The sequence below is a fragment of the Pseudorca crassidens genome, chromosome 5 (assembly GCF_039906515.1).
Source record: "Pseudorca crassidens isolate mPseCra1 chromosome 5, mPseCra1.hap1, whole genome shotgun sequence".
Classification (NCBI taxonomy): domain Eukaryota; kingdom Metazoa; phylum Chordata; class Mammalia; order Artiodactyla; family Delphinidae; genus Pseudorca; species Pseudorca crassidens.
In genome coordinates this window covers 147,285,680-147,310,035 of record NC_090300.1, presented here as the reverse complement: position 1 = coordinate 147,310,035, position 24,356 = coordinate 147,285,680, and the positions used below count along the sequence as shown (strand labels likewise).

The 24,356-nt window shown below is 54.3% G+C and overlaps 1 protein-coding gene across 4 annotated transcripts in view; it reads right to left on the bottom strand.

Moving 5' to 3' along the window:
- Positions 1-2,862: 2,862 nt before the first annotated feature.
- The window catches only part of AGPAT3 (1-acylglycerol-3-phosphate O-acyltransferase 3), a 100,925-nt gene continuing 79,431 nt past the window's right edge, over positions 2,863-24,356 (bottom strand). Inside the window, exons 7-10 of one of the 4 annotated variants that reach the window (XM_067739623.1) lie at positions 23,954-24,056; positions 19,286-19,361; positions 13,688-13,886; positions 7,751-13,048 (exon numbers count right to left, since the gene is read on the bottom strand). In XM_067739623.1, coding sequence (XP_067595724.1) covers positions 12,960-13,048; positions 13,688-13,886; positions 19,286-19,361; positions 23,954-24,056 — 467 coding nt within the window. In that variant the 3' untranslated portion in view covers positions 7,751-12,959. The other 3 variants (XM_067739624.1, XM_067739622.1, XM_067739625.1) reach the window with 3 other exon arrangements.

Here is a 24,356-nt window from a genome sequence, read left to right as displayed (position 1 = left end):
GGTGTCCCCTAAGTCCCAAGACGCTACTAGAGGGAGCATCCTGGGTCTGATTCACGAGTGTCTCCGCCTCGTATCACGGCGCCAAAGGAACATGCCCAGCGACTGCAGCCCAGCCCACGCAGGTGGCCCTGAAGACCAGTGGGCAGAGATTAGAGAGATCGCTGCGCTGTGCCTTTGGACAGAGGGAGGGGTGACTTGAGGTGATGCCACGGGAGGACTTCTGGGCAGCGATGAATGGCTTGGCTCACTCACTACTCAGCTGCCTGGAAGCAGCAAAATCGGAAAACCAGCTCCAGAAGGTTCGGGGGAAGGGCAACCATGGGATGCCTTAGGGAAAGTGGATTGGTCTAAGAGGCGGCACAACACGTGTGGATCTCTGTGTCCCGCCAACGTCCACAGAGAACATCCATCGCAGAGAAAAGCCAGGTGGACAGATGGCTCATCGGGCCATCGGGCAGGCGTCAGCATCTCGCTCACTGGCCACTGCACGAGACAGCTCGTGCCCCCGCTCTCCGAGGATGACGTGGCCGAACGTCCAGCCCGCCAGCAGAAGACTGATGCTGGGCCCATGACAGTGGCCTTTTCCCAAGGCGCCCAACCAGCCAGCTGGGGGTAGATTGGTGACAGGAGACCTCCATCCACACTGGAGAGGGCAGTGAGTCGTCACCACCAGAGGTGACATCAGCTCCAGCCAGGGGCTTGCTCCCCTGCCCCCAGGGCCTGGGCCCGCTCTGCTATCCAAGGGTTCTTGAAGTGCCGAGCTCACAGTCAGGAGACCTCACGCATCACAGCCTCAGACCGGGGACTCACCTCACAGCAGAAGAGCTGTGGCCACAGGGACCACTGCTGTGTCACTGGTTCCCCATCCCCCAGGGCAGCCAGCCCCAGAAAACGGCCTGCAGAGCCAAGGCTCAGCGACTGCGGGGGTAGGGCGTTGAGCTCCAGGACACGGTCTATGTATTTAGCCAAGAGCCGAATGTACAGTCATGTCTCCCCACAGCCAGACTCCCCAGTAACACGCCATCGGGGACCCACGGTGGGGGGCAGGGTTGGGTCCTCTCACCATCGATCCCAGAAACCCACTTGCGAAATGTGTGCTTCTCATCCCTGCGACCTTAGATCCTGTTGGATTAGAGGTTCTGGTTTGGGGGAACCGTGGAGGATGCTCCATGGGGGTTACACTAAGTACTGCACAGAAACAAAGCTATGGCCACCTCCGGTCACTTAGCGCTCCTCACGCCAGTGGCCTCATAATCAAAGAAAGGCGGTACCTCCCCAGAGAGCGGCCTGGCCCTGCGTGTGCTGGGTGAGGACGGGTATGTCCAGAACTCAGGGACTCTGGGTCTTTTAGCCATTCGTGGTTTCGTGGGTACAAAATGTTTCAAGTGTTGAAAGAACAGCAAAAGCACAAGGCGGAAACGTGATACTATATGAAAAAGAGAAGTGTTTTTTCCCTTTTGAAAAACATAGTGATGAAAATGTAAATTTTAAGACTCGGTGGACAGTTTAGAGAGCAGACTAGATGCGGCTGCTGAGAGAATGTGCAAACCAACAGATGGACAGAAATGCCCCGATGCAGTGCAGAGACCCAGAGGTGGAGCACGGGAAAGAGGGTCTGAGACCCGGGGATGGAGAGGCAGGTAGAGCACACCTGGCTGGAGCTGCAGAGAGAAGGCGAGAGGGAATGGGACAGAGGCAATATGTGAAGCACGAGGATGGCTGAGAAATGTCTAGAACTGATAAAAGACTATAATCTCAGATGCAAGGGGCAAGTCAAATTTCAAGCCAGATAGAAATAAATTCATGCTCAGACATATTCTAGTGCCGCTCCAGACAGCGAAGACAAAGAGCGGGGAGAATTTTAGATCAGACAGAGAGAAAGGACAGATTAGCAACTGGTGGTGGGGGGGAACGATAAGATCCTGTCCGCTGACCTCCCAGCAAGAAATGTGGAAAATGTCTTAAAATACTGAGAGAAAGCAATGATGCCTTGTAATTACCGCACAGCTAAAACTCCCATCTCAAAACCAGGATGAGATAAAGACATTTGCAGAAAAGCTAAAATTGAGACATTTACTACCACCGGGCCCACTCAAGGAAGTTCCCAAAGGTTTGTTTCGAGGAAAATGAGCCCAGGGTGGGGTCCTAAGATGAAACAGGGCCGAGGACCCCAGAAGCTGCAGATGCAGGGAAATCCAGGCAAATGGGAACTCACTGGAAATAGCAACAGTGACTTTGGGGGTAAAAACGAGAAGGACGGCTTCCCTGGTGGCGCAGTGGTTGGGAGTCCGCCTGCCGATGCAGGGGACACGGGTTCGTGCCCCGGTCCGGGAGGATCCCACATGCCGCGGAGCGGCTGGGCCCGTGAGCCATGGCCGCTGAGCCTGCGCGTCCGGAGCCTGTGCTCCGCAACGGGAGAGGCCACACAGTGAGAGGCCCGCGTACCGCAAAAAAAAAAAAAAAAAAAAAAAAAAAAATATATATATATATATATATATAAAGACACAGATAAGTTAAAAGGAAGGAAAATTATACACTAGGCAAGAAAAGTAATATGTAGCTATATTAACATTAGATTCGATTTAGAGCAAAAAGCAGCTCACCAAGAAAACAACTGTAAATTCCTAGGCCCCAAGCAATAGAAAACAAAAATTGACAGAACTTCAAGGAGAAACGGACAATGCCAACTTTGTGCGGAATTTTAACATCCTTCTCTTCCTGATAGATTATCAGGTAGAAATGAGCAAGGATATAGAAAATTGCAAAAATGAAAGTAGCGAGCTTGATTTGAGGGACACACGTAAGACTCTACAGCCCAGAGTGGGTGGCCGGTACTTCTGAACAAGAGGTGTGCACCACCTGTACGGAAAACTCATAAAACTTTATTGTAAGACGTGAAAGAGGATTACATGAGAGGAGGGACAGAACGTTCACACACGGGAAGAATCGATGCTGGAAATGGCCATCCTCCTGAGTTCATCGAGCCTCGTGCCAGTGAAAGTTCCAACAGGTTTCGTGGGTTTTTAAATAGTACTTAGGAGCTGATTCTAAAATCCGCGTGGAAGAATAAAGGTTGTTGAATAACCAAGAAAAATTTGAAGAATACAAAACAAGGGCTTGCCTTACCAGATGCCTCGACCACTTGTGAAGCCACAGTCATCAGAAACGCGGGGCCGGTGGGCCAACCGCACGAGATAAGGGCCCAGAAGCAGACCCCGCACGTCACGTCAGGAGGCCTGCGGTGACCCTGGGGGCCCTGCTGACCAGTGGGGAAGGGCAGGATCTTCAAATGGTCCTGGGGTGACCTGTTCCCCAGGCAGGAAACGTAAAATAAAATAGGATACTTACTTCTTTCTTTCTTTTTTTTTTTTTTGTTGCGGTACTCTCAACCACTGCGCCACCAGGGAAGCCCTAGGATACTTACTTCTATTTGCCATCCCCCAGATTCAGTTCCAGGTGGATTTCGGTTCAAAGCTGAACATTACAATTTTCAAAATAGAGTGTGAGAGAATCAGTTATGACTTCAGGAGGGGAACGGATTTCTTAGCAAGGCACACAGTGTCCAAACCACAAAGGAAATGATGAATACATTCAGTTCCATTCAATGACAAAAATTCTGTGCATCAAAAGACACAAAAATAAAGGGAAAAAACGAACAGAAATGAGAAGACTTTGGTAATGAATAACACCACCAAAAAAATGAGTGCCGCCGACTTATATAAAGAAAGTCCAGGAATCAATAAACAGAAGGCCAGCAACAAATTCGAAAAGGGAGGGAAGTTACAACACTTCTGCAGAGGAAGCTCCCGCGGCTAACACGCATGTGCTGGGGCTGGACCCCCCCCCCCCAGTGGTCAGGGAGGCGTAGGCTGAACCACACGGGACCCCTCGCACCCCTGAAGGGCAGCACTTACACTCGCCGTGGACCTGTGACCGCACACCCATGGGTGGGGGTTGGGAACAAAGGGAAGATCTGGGAAAGCAGGGCCTCCTTCCTCCTCGATGTAGCCGTTCCAGCCCCAAACATACGCCCGAGGGTCTCGCACCAGAACCAGAGCGCAGAGAAACGTGGACGGAAGATTCACTGCAGCCAGAAATGGTGCACCTGTGAGTCCAACAGGAAAATGGACTCTGACGTGTTCGCACAAAGAAGCATGATACGGCAGCAACGCTGGACCATAGCTCCTGCGTGAGTCCCCCCAGCAACGCTGGATGAGGACAGCAAAATGCAGGGTGACCCCTCAGTGCGACCCCCTTCCGCTCACCTGGGTGACGTCCTGAGAGCCATCCCGTGGAAGGCAGGGGCTGCAGGCCCGGGATACCACAGCCTGGCCCCTCTAGCTCTGCCACCTACTGCGGCAGTGTTTCCTCCTGGTTTGATGTGACATTTGAGTTGCCACATGTGAAGCGCCCAGAACACGGCCTGGCCCACGGATATCACCACGATGGGCCCCCGGCTAGGATGCGCAGGACGCCCGAGGCTGCACGGTTTAGGGACGGGCACGTGGGCCTTCTTTTCACTATTCTGTCCATCTTTCTGTCTGTTTCAAGCGGTTGATTGCATGGTTGCTTTGCTGGGGGCGCCTCGTTTTCACTTCAGCTCTTTTTCCTTCCCAAAGTTCATCTTGGGGCTTCCTTTCCAAACCACGCCCCCACCCCCCACCCCCCCACCCCGAGCTCCAGGCCTTTAGGGCGACTCAGCACGGCCCTGGGAGAGTGAGAGCACGGGCCACGCGTGCTGCGGGGGACCTCCCCTGTAGTGCAGCGATGCCCCTTGGAAATTCCCCGCCTTCCCACTCTGCTGTGACCTTCCCAAGTTCCCTCCGGCAGCTTCTGTGCAGGTTGGCTTCCCTTTGCTCTCTAGCTCCGGTGACCCCGCTTCAGGGGCTCCGTGCCCCTATGGGCCACGCCAGGGGGCAGCTAGCAGGACGGCCCTTGTCCCCCAGCTCCTTCCGCAGGGTGGTGAGAACTGCAGACTCTGGGACCAAGGGCTCTGTCCAAACCCCACAGTGAGCCTGACCCTGCTCTGCTGGCCCCTGCCTGTTCCAGCCCCGCCTGGCGATAGGCGGGGGCCCCCCAGAGCCCCTCTCGGGGCGGTTTCTCTAGCCGGCTTGTGATTACAAATCCTCCGCCCTTCACCTTCAGACGTAAACCTCCCTGCCCTGCGCCGTTGCCCTGAGGACCAGGGAGCAAACGCTCAGGGCGCCCCACGCTCTCCCCTTCCCGTCCCGTCCCGTCCTGTTCCGGGGGAGGTCAGGGCCTACCCTCCAGGCCCCTCGCTCCAGGCACAACACGGCCTCCTGTCCGCAGGGTGCCTCCGGCACGTCCAGTTAGCTCGCCCGGGTGGCCCGGCCTCACGGCCCCAGCCCTGCCCTGCGCCCTTCCTTTGGGGCGCCCAGCCTTCCGGAGCCTCCTGCCTTGGCGTGGGGAGCAGGGCTCGGGTCTCCCCGGCTCTCCCCCTCCCGCAGCAGCTGTCGCGGAAGAAGACCTGCCTTGGCCGCCTTTGAGTGATGACCGGCTACCACCGTGTCCGGGAGCGGCCCCCCTATTAACCCCTCCTGACTGGGCGGGCGGGTCTCTGTCTGTCTCCTGCTGGGACGGAGCCGACAGCACAGGCCTCTCCAGGCACGCCCGGCACGAGGCCAGCTCTCCTGCTTCTCTGGGTGCTGCAGGCCTGAGGCACCCGGGAGCCATTTGTTGGCTGAGACCCAAGGTCCGTCTCCCAGCCCCCTGCTTCCCCCAACCCTGGAGACCCGGATGTCCTGGCCGAGAGGCGTCCGCTCTGCTGGCTGCTGCCGTGTCCTGGGGGAGGGCGGCCTTCGACCTCCAGGCTATAGTCCAGCGCCCGCCTGGGGTGGGGTAGCAGCCCCTTCCGGGACGAGCAGGAAGAACGCCCAACGATGCCGCGCCGGTCACTTACATCCTTCAAGTGCGAGGAGCCTTCTGGAGGTCTCCCCGGGAGATTCCACGCGCTGATCTGTTAACACGTGGTGGTGACAGAGGGCGGAATTCACTCGCGCTAAGGACACTGGAAAAGGAACTGCAAAAGGTCTAAGTGGGGGGGCTTCCCTGGCGGTCCAGTGGTTAGGACTCTGCGCTCTCGCTGCCGAGGGCGTGGGTTCAGTCCCTGGTCGGGGAACTAAGATCCCACGCGGTGCAGCCAAAAAACAAATCTAAGTGGGAACAGCGTTCAGGACAGTAGAATGAGGTTCCCTCCTTGGGGACAGGGCGTGGGAACAACAGAAGGGTCAGCCCCACTCCGGATGGCCCTGCGCAGGGCTGGACTCTGCGGCGCGCCTGCCGTGCGGGCTGGCAGGGACGGCACGTCTGTGCTTTCCCCTCCACCCCCAGCAGCTCTGCGGGTCATCGGGTCCCGGAGAGTGTGCAGCAAACTGAGCCGCCACGAAGAAACGCTTCTCCTTACGCTTGTCCTGACTCAGCGCCGTTGGGGCGCCAAGGACACTGGCGATGTGCGGGGTGTCCCAGGGGAACAGCGGGGCTGAGGAGGGGCGTCTGGACTACGTGTCTCCCACGCCCAAGGGCGGGCGCCTCTCCAAACCCGGAGTCCTGCGTGACCCCAGGGGCAGCCCCATGCCGGACGCACCCCCCCAAACCCTGAGCCTCCCCGGGGCCCGTAGCGCCCACCTCCTTCTGCACCAAACCTTTCCCTGGAGAAGGAGCCGATGCAGGCTGGCCCCAAACCCCATTTTCTGTTTGGAGCCGCAGAAAACGGGGTTGAGGGGGAGGGGTGGCCGACAGCGCCTACCTGCCCGGCTGACTCCGGGCACTGAAGGTCCGTCCTGAGCCCAGGAGCACAGCTCCGTGTTGTGTCCGGATGGCACAGTCCCAGGGGGGCAGCCACCGCCCTGCCTTCCATGGCCTTGGGCTGGCCCAGTGGGTCAGCCTTCTTACAAAGTCCTGGGCAGGTGGGACCGACCGTTTCGTCAGACATCAGCGGAATCCTCCACCAGTAAGTGGTGATGTTTTAGCACCGTCTGCGGGGCAACTATGTCCCAGAGGTCTTCTGGTCCTGAGCCATGACTGAGGAGCTTGGGGTGGGGGGAGCGGAGGACCCCTGGGGCAGGCGAGCAGCGCCTTCTCAGACAGTGCACCCCTGCCCCGCAGCCCCCGGCCTCACAGTACTTGGAGTCCCTCCGCGTCTCTGACCCCTGGCAGGATGTCGGGGCTCCTGTAGGTGGACTATCCCCACCACCTGGTGGATCTGGAGCCCAGAGCACGCAACATCGCCCCCTTCCTCTGAGCTGTCACAGGACAATTCCATCTCCCCACTGTGGGTTCAGCCTTTGGGGAGCACTTTCAGACCCGCTGCTGGGCGGCCACTTGGACCAGGCTGTGCTCTCAGGCTCCACGCTGGGAGAAGACACGGGAGGCGAGCCCCCAGCGCAGGCCTGGGGTGTCATCCCATTTCCTAGTGGGGCTGTTCCTGTATGACCACCCCAAGCTCTCCCCTTGCTGTCTGGGGTGTGTACGTGTGCGTGTGTGTGTGCCAATACACGTGTGTATGGGGGGGGGCGCCTGTAGGCATGTGCTGGTACTCGCATGCTCTGAATTCAGGATATATTTTTAAAGCTACATCGTGGGTAGACGTGTGCGCGCCAGGAGCGCCGGTCCCAGCCCGGCTTTCCCAGGTCTCAGGGCGGACGTGGGCCCATCCCCACTGCCGGCACCGGCCCCAGAGCAGAAAAGCACATACTCAGGGGCCGTTCCCAGAGCAGAAGTGACACCATGGTTCTTTTAGCTCGATTTATTTTCACAAGACAGACAAATCAGACCCTGGAATAGCTCTTGGTTCTGACAAGAGTTCTTTTCTTTATAAAGAAAAAGCGTTCCTGGGTTTTCTCCACAGAATGCATTTGTTTTTACAAAAAAATAGTTTTTGATATATACATGCCTACTTTGGAAACCTTGAGTCCTGGATGGCTTTTAAGACCCGCTTTTAGGCAGAGGGTCACTTAGCATGCTTTATGCACCAACAGACTTTTCTCCCTTGTTTCCGCCTGACGGTTGCTCTCCTTCTCGATTTCCCTTCCGAAAGCAACTGACATGAAATGGAAAGGCTCAGAAAGTGTCCTCACGACAGCCTCGGGAGGGTCTGTTCAGGCGAGGACCCCGCGGGCCAGGATGTGCCTGGAGGGCCTTTCCTTCCCTGGGAAAACCCTCCGCAGACCAGAAGCAAAGGGACAGAAGGAGGCAGTCAGTCACTTTTTCTTGTAGCGGGGTTATTTTATCCCCCTCTTTCACAGCAGCAATTTTAATCAACGAGTATGATGCCCACAGCATTTTATCTAGAAAATACTGCCACTCAGGCAGGCTCAAGCACGCCTGCGTACAAAGTGACCTTCGCAAGCGCACGGCAAATGCAGCCAGTTTTACGGGATACAGGCTTTTCGAGTCGAAGTTATAGCTCCCCCCATTCCCTCCCCCCACAAGCTCCCACAGACCAAAAATACCGCTCTCCTCAACTACACAAAGCTGTAGCGAATTTGTAAAAATGAAGTGTACAAAAGGAAGCGTCCGTATAATACATTTGCACCCTGCATACAATGTATCACCCTTCGAAGCTGGCCAACGGTCAGGTACGGCAGAGGGTCGACAATAGAAAAAGAACCCCGACATCTGTCCCACACATTTGAGTCGATGGTTGGTGTGATTTTCCAAAGAGAGATGTTTTCATTTACAGCTACAGTACTTGCTGACGACCCTTATGATTAAGAAGCCAGGTGAATTTCCCGGCGTTTAGGCAAGTATTATTTGATTGTCACCACGTACAATTCTGAGACAATAAATACAAGTAGATCAGATGCATTTCTTCATGGTATCAAGTAACTCCAGTTTAATACAATTTAGTGCATTTCAGCATCTCGTTCACAGTTCAACTTCTGTCCAAAATACTTTTGCAACAAAAAGTTAAGAAACGGAAAAGTTTATGGGAAAAGAAAACTCCAAGTGAACTTGTCATCACAAAGCTTAAAACTTTAAAGTGATTCAATTGTCTTTGAAAAGAACACGCGGCTGCTGCCAGGTGTCAGCCACCCTGTGATTTCCTGGGCTCCCCGAAGCGCTCTTATGTCCAGAGCGTTTTGTGGGAAACGCCACCATTGCCAACGAGTTAGCTAGTGGCTGAGGCCTGCGGTGAACTTAATTCACGTGTGTCCACCCCTTCCGTCAAGCAGAGTGCAGTGTGACATCTCCTACCCAAAACACGCCCTGCATTTTCGTGTCCTGGCCCTGATACGCAAGGATGCAGAACCCGCAGGAACATCTGCACACACCCGGCAGCACCTCGTGGGACCAAGGCAGGGCCGTGGCCGGGGTGTGGCCGGCGCCATGGGCCACGCCCAGGTGCTGGGGAGAGGCTTGCCTTTGCTTTGGGAGCTAACTTGCTAGAGAGAGGGGCAGACACGTGGGCCAGGGACATGCTGTCTCCAGACGGAAGGCAGGTAGGCACGTCAGGCCCATGGTTTAACCCTAAGCCCGGTTACACTGCAGAGGGTTGAAAGCCACGCGGCACCACTGCCCGCTGTGTCGCATGCCGGGGCTGCATGCAGCTGTGGGTGAGAAATTTGCAGCACGAATTCACACACAGGGTCGGACAATTCAGCTGAGAATCAGTTGGGCTGAGAAGATTCTATCTGGCTTGTCTACAGGTGTCTTGGGCAGAGACAAAGCAACATGCAGAGAGATACTTATTCTTCACCCCAAATCTGACACAAATGGGGGTCCCATGGGCACGGACAGCTTGGAGACGGCTCTTGGCCTACACGTGACTGCACGCACCGCTTTCTCCCCAGATCGATTTCGGTGCTCAGTAACTAGTGTGACAAAGAGCGTGTACCACGGTGCACACGGCGGGGACGGGGCAAACGGGGTGGAGATTCCAAACTGACTGGCGATCATGCCTGCACTGCCTTTGCAAGAAAGTTCTGTTCACGCCGCTGATTTGTGTCATTGCTGAGTGGTTTGTGTAGAGACCACTCTTCAGCCTGACTCTGTGCTTCTCAGGCAGGGGCTGTGGACAGACAGGGCCATGCATCCCGTACGCCGTCACCAAAGACCGGATGACCGGCATCACTTCTTTCTTTGGGGTTAAAACTCTTGTCAGTGGTCTCCCCGGTCAGGTAAGCCTTTCCCCAGCGTCTGCTCACCTGCAGGAGTGAAGCCATCTCTGCTCAGTGCTGTCACAAAGACCCCGAGAGGGGCCAGAAAGTCCCCAGGTGCTGGTAGCTGTCAGAAGGTTACCATGAAATGCCACAGGCACCCTAGAAGCCCCCTGGAACTTTCCAGAGGGGACTGCTGGACACACGGGGAGGGCCCAGAAGCCAAACTCTACTCGCCAGGCTGCACCAGGATACGTGTGCAGGTGACAAAAGACATGTCACCGGGACCTGAGCTGAGAAACACGCCGGCCAGCAGCACCCCGGCTCAGAACTCAGCCTGTCGGGCACTTGTGGGAGGGGCCCAAGGCCTGGGGCCCCGCCCTTTGTATATCTCCAGTGGGAGGGGGGCTGGCCCTGGAGGCTGCCCCTGCAGAGAGGTCAGCAAACACCACAGAAATTCCTTGCCCCGCCCAACCCAGGGCCTAGCATGTAGGCTGCCAACGACTTCAATCTAGAGCACACCCTCCCGGACTATGACAAGCACGACTGTCCCAACATCCAGCCTGAATTTGGACAATGGTAACATCAGAAACAAAAGGGGGTAAAGGAAAAGAAATAAGAAAAACACTGTTCTGAGATTTATTAATTTAAAAAATGAAAGGAGCCTCCCCTTCCCTTCCGAAGTGCATGAAAAGCAAAATCCACCCTCCAAAAAAAAAAAAAAAACCCAAACATTCATGGTGTAGTTTTTATTGCTCTCAGAGGGCTTGGTATTCAAATGCACAAGCTAATCTTTGTTAAATCAGAAGGAAGTCACTGAGACGTAAAACCTACACGTGGTCTCAATCTCCATTCATCTAGGAGTCTTCACAGCTCCTCACTGACTCAATATAGAATTTACACATTGTGTACTAATTTCAAGGGGAGGGAACGTAGCTGGGAAGCAAGAACTATTAATTCAATGGTAAAAGACCTAAATTTGCATCTTCCAGGTAATATGCCTTCACGGTAGTACCCTTCAACTTTTTCCTTTAAGATTTTTAGGGATTAGTGAATTAGCAAATGACATAAACACACAGAGACAGACGAGCAGTATACTGTGTGAGGAAAAGTAAGATCGAAGGCAGCCGCTCACCGCAGCCCCCCTGCTCGGTTGGGCTCCAAGGGAAGGGGGAGACGTGCTTTGTGGCAGAGGGAAGCTCTCTTCTGAGAAAGCACTTCAAAGCTGTCTTTCAACCTCACGAGGACTTGTGTGCACTCACTACCACTCATGAGCGAGCCCAGAACTGTGATTCGCTTCCCTGTGACCTTGGTCCCTTCACCAAGGTCACCATGCACAATTCAGTAGTGTCATTATGAAGGGTATATGCTGTTTCCATAAGTCTCCCAGAATGCATACTTAGGGCCAATGCATTGTTCCAGTTTAGTTTATACTGTTTTCCATGCCTCTTGCTTCCATCTTTTCCCCTAGAAAATTCAACCTGCCTCTATCCTGAACGCTGGTTACAGTATTATCAGAGATAACACCCATTATTTTTCTTTCCCTTGCTAAAAAAGATGAGGGGAATGTGACTTAAAAAAACCAAGTTGAACGTTTAAGACGAAAGTCCGATGCAGGCAGGGTGACAGTGGAATGGCCTGGCGGAGTGCGGGGCTCCAGCGGGAGCGGGGAGGACGTCCCAGTCCCCCCACTCTGCCCAGCAGCCCGGCCAGGCCATTGGCCAAACGCGCACGAAATACCTCCCTCTGAAGAAAAAACGGCTCCCACCAGGGCAGCAGGCTGAAGGGGACGAGGTCAGGGCACTCCGGTCACCCTCCCCCAGGACAAGTGCATCTGCTCGGAAGGGGGGTGGCAGCGGAGGGGAAGGCTCACCACCTCTAGCTTCCATTAGGAAGTTGAGAGCCATCAACAGATCAACTGTGAAAATAAAATCTCTAAAAGCTCCGTGTTAACAGTCTCCTTTAGAAGACAGGATGATGGTGACACTGCCTTTTCAAAAATCCAACAGTCCTGCGGGCTGCGGGCGGAGGTCTCCCCGGCTCCGGCCGGCTGGGGAGGGGGCCGCCCTGCACCCGGCGGGGTGACCGGGTGGGACAGAGGAGCTGAGCTCCAGGCACGGGAAGGACTCGACATCTCACCGCGTTCTCGGGCTCCACTCGCTTTAAAACCGATTTAAGGTGTGTCAGGCAGGCTTAGGTGGGAAGCGCGAGGACGCTCCGGAAACGACCAGGGGGCGTGTCCCGCCGCCAGCCCCGCCCAGTGTGCTTATCGCCGAGGGGACGTCCCCAGGCCCCGCCCCCATTGCCTGGAATCGAGGTGCCAGCAGGTCGGGACCGGCGGGTGCTCTGGGGACGCCGGGACCCGCGCACACCGTCCCGGGGGCGACGGGGGAAGAGAGTTTGCAGGGAGAACAGGGGAGGAGGCGAGGGGCAGGGGGAAACTCCCGAGATAACGGATAAAAACCAAAAACTGGATCTAAGTGTGAGAAGAGAAAGCATCCAAAAGTTCCCTGTCAGGCAGAGCTCTAGCGAGACGGCAGCGGCGACACCCGTTGTCCCGGGAGCAGCGGCGACACCCGTTGTCCCGGGAGCGGGTCCCCCGGGCCGCTCTGCCGGCAGCGGACGCGCAGGTGCGAGGCTGGCGTCTGTCTCCGTCTGCAGGCCTTCCGACTGCTTTGCTCTTGGCTCAAGTTTTATTGGTCAGTATTAGTCACCAGTTAATAAGAAAAATAGTTTCTAAGTGTCTTTTTTCCCCACCCCCGCTCTGTGTGTGGTGTTGTTTTTAATTGAGTTAATTGGATACCACGGTCAGGTGTGTGTGTGTTCAGTCACAGCCGTTCATTATTCCTTTTTCTTAAATTCTTGGTTTCCATAGCTGGAGCCTTTCTCTATCTCAGTCACTCCTATCAGTCGGCGGACTCCAAAGGAAGCTTTAAAATAGGAAACAGGTGAGGTTAGACCGATAGCTGGCAAGCTGGAAACATCGTCATGGGGGCGGGCGGACCTTCGGCCTCAGACTTCCCTGGGTGGGGGGGGGCAGGCCGGCCTTCTCCCCTCCTCCGCCCCTCCCTGCCCTGCCCACTCAGCCTGTCCCGGGAGGCGGCCAGCTCTGCTCCCCCACCAGCCCGGGGGAGTGTGCGCCCGCTGCGGGGTGCAGTTCTCAGCCAGGGCTGAGGGCCGTAGTGCCCAGCCAGGTGCCCGACAGACCGGGTGCCCAGCAGTGCACTCAGGGCTGCAGGGCCTCGAAAGCGTCCCGGGAACCTCAGCCCATCACACCAGCCCACGCCCCTAACTGCCCGAGCTCAAACCGGTGGCCCAGGCCCTCCCCACACAGCTCTTAGAAGGAGATGCCAGGCGGGCGGATGGCCGGCCAGCTTTCTGGACAGATGGCCCCGGAATCTGGCTGTGGCCTTCACGGCCCTGTGGCTCAGTGGCCAGAGCAGCTCTCTGAGGCCGGCAAGGCTCAGGTTGCATCCCGGCTCCCAGGTGACCATCTCCAGGCCTGGGCGCCGCAGCCGGCACATGGAAGACTCCCAACCTCAAGCCGCGCCGTCGCGCCCGTGCATTACCTGCCCCGACAAACCCCAGGAACGTCAGGATCAGAAGAGGAGACCCACTGGCAAAGACGCCTAAGACAAAACTGAAGAGAGGAGACAGGAGAAGCGTGGCCCAGAAGAGGAAGTTCAGGAGTGTCCACGGCCGCCGGGCGGGTTTGAACTGCTCCCCCGGAAACATGCCTTTCTGGTTATACATCTCCTGCAGCGCATCCTGAAACAGTCGACCGGTGTGCTGTTGTTACAACCCCACAGTGAAAAGGGACTCGACCTATAAATAAAGTGGACGGGCCATGCAGGCTGCGGGTGGGAGATGCAGTTCGTATGACCTTCGTGGAGAACCTCGGTGGCCTCTACCGAAAGCTTGAAAAATACAAACCCTTCGACAGGGCAGCTTTCCTAGGAAAATTGTCAGCCGGTGCCTGGTGCGCGACACGCACCTTCAACACCCAGGACTGCGGTGTCGGCCGGCCCCCACTGTCTCCTGTGACATCTCCAGGGCGAGGGTGGCGGCCACCACCTGCTGGGAGTCCAGCGGCCTGGCGTCACCCCCCGCTGGTTTTGTCACCCACAGAAAGCTATTGAACCTCTCCTTCCTCCGTGTCCTGGTGGCTAATGATGGGAGGACAGAGGACCGGGTGAGGACATGAGAGCACCCTCAACAGGGAAACGGGACACACGCTCAACACCGAGCACCAGCTGCCTGAGAAACTGCGACGATGACATAGATTCCTCTGTGGCCACGACACGTCACATGCTAACAAGGAGATACACTCACGATAGTTTGTTTTCTGGAAGAAGTTAAGTGCCACGCAATTCCGCTTAAGTGAAAATATGAACGCCTACGTATTTGTCTAGGACGGAGTCTGCGAAGTTGCACACCCACACGAGCTGAGTTACCCGGGGAGTCAGTCTCACCTGTCCTCATTTTTCTTCTCTTTTATTTTCTGCAGTTAGCTTTCTACAGCTGTGTTGTGTATTACATAAAAACAGGGCAGGGGGATTAACAAACACCCAGCCTCGCAGCCTCTTCCAGCTTGTGGTCAGGCACCAACTGTCCCTGCTGGTCGGCGGGGCACGGGGCAGGCGCCACAGGTGCTGTGCGGTCAGGAGCCACTGCGACCCTTATGCCCACGTGTACCCTCCGGGCGACCACATGAGCCCCCACCAGAAGGCCCTCCCCCGTGCAGCCCCAGAGCGTCTTCAAGCCCGCTCGCTCGGCCAGCTCCGCTCTGACCACCTGCCCCACGCAGACGGGCCATGCCCTCCTTCTGCTCCTGGAGCACCTGTCGGTGGGCGGGGGGAAGCAGGGGCGCCCTGGGGCTCTCGGCGAGCTCACGGGTCAGGTGAACCGGGCCCGGAGGCCACCCAGAGACAAGAAGGCAGGACCTAGCCCCGCAGGAGAGTCCAGTGTGCTTACAGATTTGCACCAAGTTTGTGACAGACCTTTTGATCACCTGAATAAAACACACACACACACACACACACACCCGCTCTCCTGGGGAGGGACCTGCCACACACACTGCTGCTTGTGTCACTCAGACATCACGTCCTTTCTCCTAACCCTGACGCCTTGCTTCACCAATCTCCTCTTTCCTCTTTCTAACCTCTGTTGAACGTGCTTATTGTGGAACTTTAGAGAAACTGACCCCACCTAAACCATCAACACCTCCAGCCTCCCTTACCGTTTTCCAGTCCCTCCCTCGCCCTAGCCCTCGGGGGCTCCAGGCCCTCTGTCATTACAGGCCCCTTTCCTTCACCAACCCCACCTGGTGAGCACAGCAAGCATGGAGGAGCATAGCGGGGGGGCAGAGGCCGGGAGACCTGGGGACAGTTCCACCCAGAGGATAGTCACCTCCTCCTCAGGACCTTAGTTCCCACATCTGCAAAATGGGGAAACTGTCTGGAATGACCTTCAAGGCCCTTTGGTGACACCGAGCTCTGTTTCCACATTACAACCGGAGCTCACTGGTAAGTGACCAGAGGCGTCAGTGTCTCCGGAAACACGTGTGTTACAGCAGGACCAGAGCACCCAGTTTGGCTGCTTCAGGGTCTGCGTATTCCCTGGCAGGGGGCAATGGGGCCGAAGGCGGTGCAGACCCCCTACTCACAAGACGGGGAGAAAGGGCTTCTCGTGCTCGGCTGGGGACATAACGGGCAGGCTCTCTGAAGCACAACTTAGAGACATTTCACAAGGGACCAGAGCCTCCTACCACCAGTCACAGCGTTAACATCTGGCAGAAACGCTCCCACACGTGCCCTGCCGCGTGGGGAACAGCAGAAAGTTCATAAATAGTTCATAAATGTTCACAGGTAGGAAGACGACGAGCCAAAACGGGGCGTCATCACATGGGAAACACACACAGTGGAGCACAGCATCTAAAGGGGTGATTTAAAGCTATGTCAACGCTGAAAGATGTAACAGACAATGGTCACTAAAAACAGAACGGGAGAACGTGACACACAGTGCGGTCCCTGATGCAAATTACAATATAAGTGACATGAAAAGCGATAAAAAATGTATATGTTTCAATATTATGGAAAAACATAGCAAATAATAGAAAATACCCAAATAAATCAGTTATGTCAAAACCTGTCACTTGCTGTATTTGCATCAGGTTGTTTTAGAAAGTAACCCTTAGAGATGAAGACAAGGCCTGTGGTCCATCCCCGCCAGGAGCCATCACACTTCAGCGGGTGGTCTCCATCCCCAGGAAGGGCTTACACCTGCAGCCCTGTGCTCAGGTACCTCTACGCTAATGCACGGTACTGCGCCTGCGCTGGGTGATTTTCTGAGAATAGCATCACATTATACGCCTGTTGCAATCTGCTTTTCTTTACACCTACTTTCTCAAGATTCATTTAGGTTGATAATGTGCAGTTCATTCATTTTAACTGACTCACAGGTAAATGAATACACATGCATAATGTATCTATTTCCTAATAATGCACTTCTGGGTTATTTCTCATTTCCTGCTAAACAACTACTGTTGATTGCAAATGTCACTCTTTGTAAGAGTTTCAAACTTTTTTAAAAAAAATATTTATTTATTTGGCTGCGTTGGGTCTTAGCTGTGACACGCGGGATCTTTCGTAGCGGCGCGCAGGCTTCTCTCTAGTTGTGGCGCATGTGCTCCAGAGCGCCGTGGGCTCAGTAGTTGCAGCACACGGGCTTAGTTTCCCCGCAGCATGTGGGATCTTAGTTCCCCGACCAGGGATCGAACCCACGTCCCCTGCATTGGAAGGTGGATTCTTAACCACTGGACCACCAGCGAAGTCCCTTCAAACTTTTAAAACTTGACCCTGATCCGGAGATGCGTTCTCTTCTGCAGCCTCGTGCACACAACGTCTTTCTGCGCATCCACCATGTGATGCACACACACTCTATTCCTTTTTATTTAGGTTTCCTTCTCTTCTGGAGAGTTCTATTGTTCTTGGAAATCACACACTTCATCCAAGTTTTCAAATGTAGGAGCATAAAGCTGTCGTACTGCTCATACCACTTTCACTCCTTGCTCTTTGGTTGTGTCACTGTTTTTGTTCCCATTAATGCCGGCACTCTTTTTTAATTGGTCAGTCTTGCCCAAGGCTTTCTATTTTATTAATATTTTTAAAGAAAAGCTTTTGGTGCAGTAGATTCACTCTTTTGTAGCTTTGCTTTGTGCTTCAATAACTTACACTATTTTTACTTTCTTTGTTCTCTCTCTGGGTTTACTCTATCTTGTGTATGTTTGTATAATGTATATGTGTGCATATGTGTACACACATATATGTACACTGTATACATTCTTTGTATCTATCCTATTCCAGACTTGGGTTTCTTGAAGCTGACGAAACCCATGTTCATCAATTTTAGAAGTTTTTTGTTTGTTTGTTTGTTTTTTGCAGTACGCGGGCCTCTCACTGTTGTGGCCTCTCCCGTTGTGGAGCACAGGCTCCGGACGCGCAGGCTCAGCGGCCATGGCTCACGGGCCCAGCCGCTCCGCGGCACGTGGGATCTTCCCGGACCGGGGCACGAACCCGTGTCCCCTGCATCGGCAGGCGGACTCTCAACCACTGCGCCCCCAGGGGAGCCCCAATTCTAGAAGTTTTATGGTCATCTCTGACAACTGCTCTTCACCATTCTTCCCACCTTCTCCTCTGGACTCCCTAATTGTTACATTCTGGACGTCTGTTTATCCTCTAGATCTTTTAGACTTCCTTTTTACATTTTCGCTCCCTCTGCGCTGCATTCTGAGTGATGTCCTCAAAGCCTGCCAGCTCGCTAATTCTCTCTTCAGCCGCATCTCATCTGCCGTCAGTTAGTAGACTTCTCACGCCTGCACATCTCACCTGGTTTTTCTCAAAGCTGTCTCATTCTTTAATCGGTCTTGTTCTTCTGTTTTCAATCCCTTCTTTTTTGCTTAATCATTTCAAACATACTGATTTGAGCCTGCCTGGTAGTTCCATTAGCGGAAGTTTCGGGCGGGTTTAATTCTTCTGTCTGCTGTACTTGCCCATCGTGGGTTTTGGTTATGCGTGCATCTCCAGCAGAACTGTTCTCAAGAAATCTCGGGCTGCTTAGGTTTGGAGTCGTGTTCTTCTAGTTTTCCATGTGCTTTTCTCAGGGGCTCTAGAGAGATTCACCTAAAACCACTTTTTATGCGGATACTTTGAGCTACGCTGTTAGCATAACTTCAATCCCCACAGCTGTTTGAGGACAGTGTTGTGATTATGAATTACCAGGGAGACGTTTAGAGACCAAGGGGGGAAAGGCAACTTCAAAGTCACTTCCTATGCTGGCAGTTACATTTTCCAGTTTAACCACCTGAGGGCAAAACTCCCAGGGGGTCTCAGCTTCATAAGGGTCTTCAGTTCCAACTTCCAGCCCCAAGTGAGGTCAAATCTTTGTTCTCTGCTTCCATGTAGGCATTAAAACTCAAGCCTTCAGGTTGGGTGGACCAGCAAACTCCTGGAGCTTCAGCTCACAGCCTTCCCACCTGGATTTCAGTCCCACCTCCTCTTTTGCTCCCTAGAGATTTCCCTTCCTTTCTTCAGCACTTGTCAATGCGTCTAAAAGGATATGTGTTTTATACTAGAAGGACTTTCTGATTATCCAAGCCTCCCCTATTGCTGAAGATGATAACCTAGTGTCCTGTTTGTTTGTGTGTATAAAATAAACTTTATACACACAGTATAAAGGCGGGGGTGAGGCATGTTGGGGGGGATGGAGGAGGGACCGGGTGGGGTCATCATAAGAAGCCTGTCCCATCATCTATATTGTGCCTTACCTATTAAATCATATATATACACATACACACGTACATAATGCGTGTTATATGTCTCATTTCTTTACATGAAAAAATGAAACAAATGTGATAAAATGTTATTGCCAATGGTTATACAAGCATTATGATATCCATTACACTTTTCTCTAGTTTGTTAATTCCTCAAAAGTTAGGAAAAATGAAAGACGAAGAAGAGGATTGGAAAGAAGAAGTTGAGAGTGGCACGGCACTCCTGTCTCCAGAGGAAGCCAATGTGCTACCTGCCTGCCCTGTTAGCTGCCCCTCTGAAACCTCTTCGTAAGACCCCGAGAAGAGGGTGGGTGTGGGGAGAGCTGAGCGCCTTTACCTTCTCCTGGTAGAGTTTATGAAGCCACTGAGCCGCTTCCTTTTCATCCAGCGGGATCTCTTCCAGAGGAAATCTCCTGTTTTATTAAGAAGATTGAAAGCAAAGTCAATTACCAGATGACGTCAAACTGAAAAGAGGAAAAATAAATCATTATACATCAGGGTTACTTGTCAGCCCTGCCTTTTCTATTCAAATCTGACTCTCAATTTCTAAAGACACACACACATCAAAGTAACTTCTCGGGCATTCCCCCATGCCTGGTGGGACTGCAGGGAACCACGGAGGGGCCGGGAGGTGCTTCGTGTGCCCGGGAGCGCGGAAGCCTCGCCCGGGGACACCCAGAAGCACTGAGCTGAGCAGATTACGCCCCCAGCTCCGTTGGGAACACTGACCGTTCATTAAGCAGTTTTGGTCTTTCTTAATAGTTTGTTCTTCGGGAGTGACCACAGCTGAGTGTCTGTTATGAGGCAAAGAAGAGTTTGTGTTTCACAAATGAAATCCATTTGCTTCAAGTATGAAAAGCAGTAGAGATTTCGAAACTTTAATCTCAATTAACAAACGGCTGGCGTCAATGATGACACTGACCTCTGTACAAGCCCTATCGCCAGCTGAATTACCAGCCCCACCAGGGGAGGCGTCTACCCGGTAACACAAGGAGGGCAAGGACCGCTTTCTACGGCAACTGTAGTACCTCGGGATCGCCAGAAGGGGCCGCTGAGCGCACGTGTGAGCAACAGTAATTTAACAAGGGACCGCGGTCATCCTGGGGGCTGGCTGCCCACCTCAGAGGGCCCAGGGTGAGAGCAGAGCCACGAGAAAAGTCCACGGCCAGAGGCAAATCTCCATGTTTTCAGGGATCTCAACGTTTTTGGTTTTTAAAATAAATTTATTTTTATTTATGTTTGGCTGCGTTGGGTCTTCGTTGCTGCGCACGGGCTTTCTCTAGTTGTGGTGAGCGGGGGCTACTCTTCGGTGTGGTGCTTTTCATTCCGGTGGCTTCTCTTGTTGCGGAGCACGGGCTCTAGGCGCGCAGGCTTCAGTAGTTGTGGCCTGCGGGCTCTAGAGTGCAGGCTCAGTAGTTGTGGCGCACAGGCTCAGTAGTTGTGGCATGCAGGCTCTAGAGTGCAGCCTCAGTAGTTGTGGCGCACAGCCTCGGTAGTTGTGGCACACGGGCTCTAGAGAGCAGGCTCAGTAGTTGTGGTGCACGGGCTCAGTAGTTGTGGCTCGTGGGCTCTAGAGCACAGGCTCAGTAGTTGTGGCACACAGGCTCAGTAGTTGTGGCTCGCAGGCTCTAGAGCGCAGGCTCAGTAGTTGTGGCACGCGGGCTCTAGAGCACAGGCTCCGTAGTTGTGGTGCACAGGCTTCTTATTATGGTGGCTTATTGTGTTGTGGAGCATGGGCTCTAGGCGCGTGGGCTTCAGTAGTTGTGGCACACAGGCTCAGTAGTTGTGGCACGCAGGCTCTAGAGTGCAGGCTCAGTAGTTGTGGTGCATGGACTCAGTAGTTGTGGCGCACGGGCTCTAGAGTGCAGGCTCAGTAGTTGTGGCGCATGGGCTCAGTAGTTGTGGCTCGCGGGCTCTAGAGCACAGGCTCAGTAGTTGTGCAGCACAGGCTTAGTTGCTCTGCTGCATGTGGGATCTTCCCGGACCAGGGCTCGAATCCATGTCCCCTGCATTGGCGGGCGGATTCTTAACCACTGCGCCACGAAAAAGCCCAAAGCCCTACCTTCTTGTCTCTAAAAGTTGAGAACTTTGGATTTTGTGGGTTATACCGACCCATCTTTACCATCCATCTTGTAAAACTTCCCAGTTTTACAAGCACACACACAACCAGACATCCGAGCGATGCTGGGCCACATGTCACGCAGCCTCTGGGAGACTCCGCTGTACGCTCAGAGGAGACAAGAAGACCTAGAACCTCCTAGTAAACGAAACGGTTTAACTCTGTGGACCCGAAAGGTGCTGGGGACCTCCAGGAGTACACGGTGAGAAGTAGCGCTTGAAGGGTTTGCCACAGGTGCCGTCTCAGGAAGGAAAGGAAGTTGGAAGGGGTCTGTCCACAGAGGGATGACGGCCCAAAGTGTCAAACTCATGTGACTGTTCTCCCCTGATTTCACATTACCACATACAGGTTCTGTTGTATGTCTGTTATATGCAGGACAAAATATATAAAATAAGAGTTTTAAATGATGAGATAAAACATAAATACAACTCTGGAGTTGACTCCACTTTGAGGACGCTGGCCCCAACTGCCAGCATGGACACAGGAGAGCCTCAAGTCACCATCCCCAAGGCCCCGGCCATGCCCAGTCTCAGGCCCCCGGGGAAATGAGGCACAACTCCACTGGGTCACGGGAACCTTGTCTTCTTTGATCACAGGTATGTTTTGGACTCACTGGGATATTGCTTTCACTCAAGACACCCGTTTGGTAATACAAAACAATAAGTTGAAACTTTTAGAAATTCTAAGAATATATTTATTAAGATACGATTGGGTGAAATATAGCCTCACATTTTCCGCAACAAAGGGGAAAACGAGCACATTAAAGCACCAGTCCTCTCCAGCTGGAGCTGGGTGCCCACGGGGAGGGGCGCTATAGCCTGGAGGGTGGTGTGAGCATTGGCCTGCAGCTGCACCAAGCAGGCTCCCCCAGCTCTGCCACCTACCAGCTCTGATCGCAGGCGGCCTTTAAGGCTGCCAGAGCCCTCCTAGCCAGGGACAAGAGCAGGGTCTGCCTCTGAGGGCTCCCGTGAGGATGACCGGGACCATCCAGGGCCCCAGAAAAATCACCCGTTCCCTGTTGGCCACCAGTGGTCAGCCCCCGGCCAGGGGTTCTAGAGAGCTAAGGGCAAGGGTCCTGGGCTCTCCCTTGATCCCGGGATGGAATAAGAGACCCTACAGCGACTTTGAGCTAGTCCTCTGTGAACGTCAGAGGGAAAAAGCCACCCAGCTTCCTGTTTATCTTCACAAAATTATTCCTGGAAACTTCCTACACTGGGGCAGCAGAACTGAGTGGTATTTTTTTTAAAACTTGTCCTGGCTCAAGCTCTCAAGAAAGAGGGCCGGTCAGAGCCTCCTTGGGTCAGAGTAACCAGGATGGACACCAAGTTGGTGGCAGTCAGTGGCCGACACGGGGCCGACACAGGGACGGGGCTATGTGGTTTATACACACAGGAATGTCCTGCCTTTCTGGGCACATGTGAGTGAAACAGGAGACTGGCGAGTTCAAACAGGATGACCCAGACAACACGTGGACCCGGAAGGCCTGCCTGGAATTAGGCCTGGAGCTGGAATCAGGTCAGAGCGCCACTTAACGAACAGAGCAGCCCCCGGGCTGTGCTTTAAGGTAAAAAGACTTCTGGGTGGATCATCTTCTCTTCACCAGGCAGAAAACCATCGAGCATCAGAGCGTGGCGTGGCGGAGAGACACAGCGACCTCCGGCCACAGCCCTAGTCCCTGCCCTTGACCTTGTGTTACAGACATGGAGCCCGCTCTCCCAGTGGAGCCTCAGGCTCTGCCGGTGGCCCTGGACGTCTGGACATTTCACAAAGACCACGAGTCACTCGGGATGGAACCCCAAAGGGATTCTGTTCCCCTCTGACCTTGAAATCCCTGCCCCTCTGGGCCAAAGCCACCAGTGCCAGCAAAAGTCACTCCATAAGCCGTGCAGCGTCAGGCCGTCATGTTCCTGGGGAGGGAGACCCTGCACTAATCAGCTCAGAGAGATGCGGGTTTCTATCGGGGTGAAAGGTCAGCACCGTGGGGGGGGGCGGGGAGGGGGCGGAGTCAGCCACAAGGGCTTCCCCGGAGGAGGGAGGACAGGGTGCAGGTGGCCTCTCCCATTATGGCCCAACAAACTGGAGAGAAAGACGGTCACTTTGCCATTTCCCTTCCTCTGCTCCCAGAGTGGCGCCTGGAGCCCCGCCCGCCGAGCAGGTTTCTGCCCCCGCAGCAGTGAATCCTTTCAGAAGCTCCGTTCTCTCTGATCCCTCTACCCCCTTACTGTGCATACACGCAATAAATGCTCACTGCACAGACCAACGGGAATAGCTTCCGATAACCTGGGGGCATTTTAAGGGCCATGTGGGGCCCCTCCTCGGGCTGAGTTTCTCTTCTGGGGCATCCTCGGGTGTCCCACGGGGGCCATCCAGAGCTGCCCTGCGTTCACCAGATCAGTGCGGGCGGGGCTGCCTCTGAGCCAATGGGGTGGAGGCTGGCTGGGTGGAACCTCCCAGCTCAGACCAGGCAGCCAGGAGCCGGAAGCCCAGCATGTGGCCCTGACCCCACCTTCTCTCCCAGGTGGTCTGCGTGGCTGTACACCATGAAAAGGGGGACACGTGTGCGTCCCATTCAGACGGGGACAGCTTGTCCTTCTCCTATTAAAGTCCTACTTGCTGTCCAAGTTTTAGCTCAGAAGCCTCCTCCAAAAGGCCTCTGCTCCCTCCACTGGGAGGGGTCACGCCTCCCTCGGAGCTTCTGGAACATTCCTCGTGTAAGTCGCACCCGCTCCTTTGCTCTGTACTGTCCCCACCGTGTGCCCGCCCTGGAGGGTGGAATGCCAGCCACCTCTACATGGAGGCCGCCGGGAGGCAGCCAGGAGGTGGGAGGAGCTGGCCCCAGTCCCACCCACCTGCCGGCCCCGCCCCTGTGGGCACCTGTCTGCTCACCTCACACACATGTCCGCCTCGTACTTCTTCCCGTAGAGGATCCCCAGCAAAGACGGGTTCTTGTTTCCTCGGAAGTTCAGTGTGACGTCGTAGACAGCTGCGACTGCAGGGAGAGGGGCAGAGGGTGACAGGTGCCAGCTGACATCCTGCAGCAGGGCCACTGCGGCTCCTGACCTGGATTGCTCCATTTGCCACTTCTCCTCTCTTATTGGGGCATTTAGTTGAGTCACCTCTACCGTACTTACGGGCACGTTCGTGTTTAAAGCGACCGTTTCCTATCCATCCTGTCCTTTGTCCCTTTCATCTTGCCTTCCTTTCGGATTAACTGGATATATATTTTTTCCTTTATAAGGTTTTCAGTTATATACCTTTTTTATTATCATTTTAGTTGTTTTCCACTAAC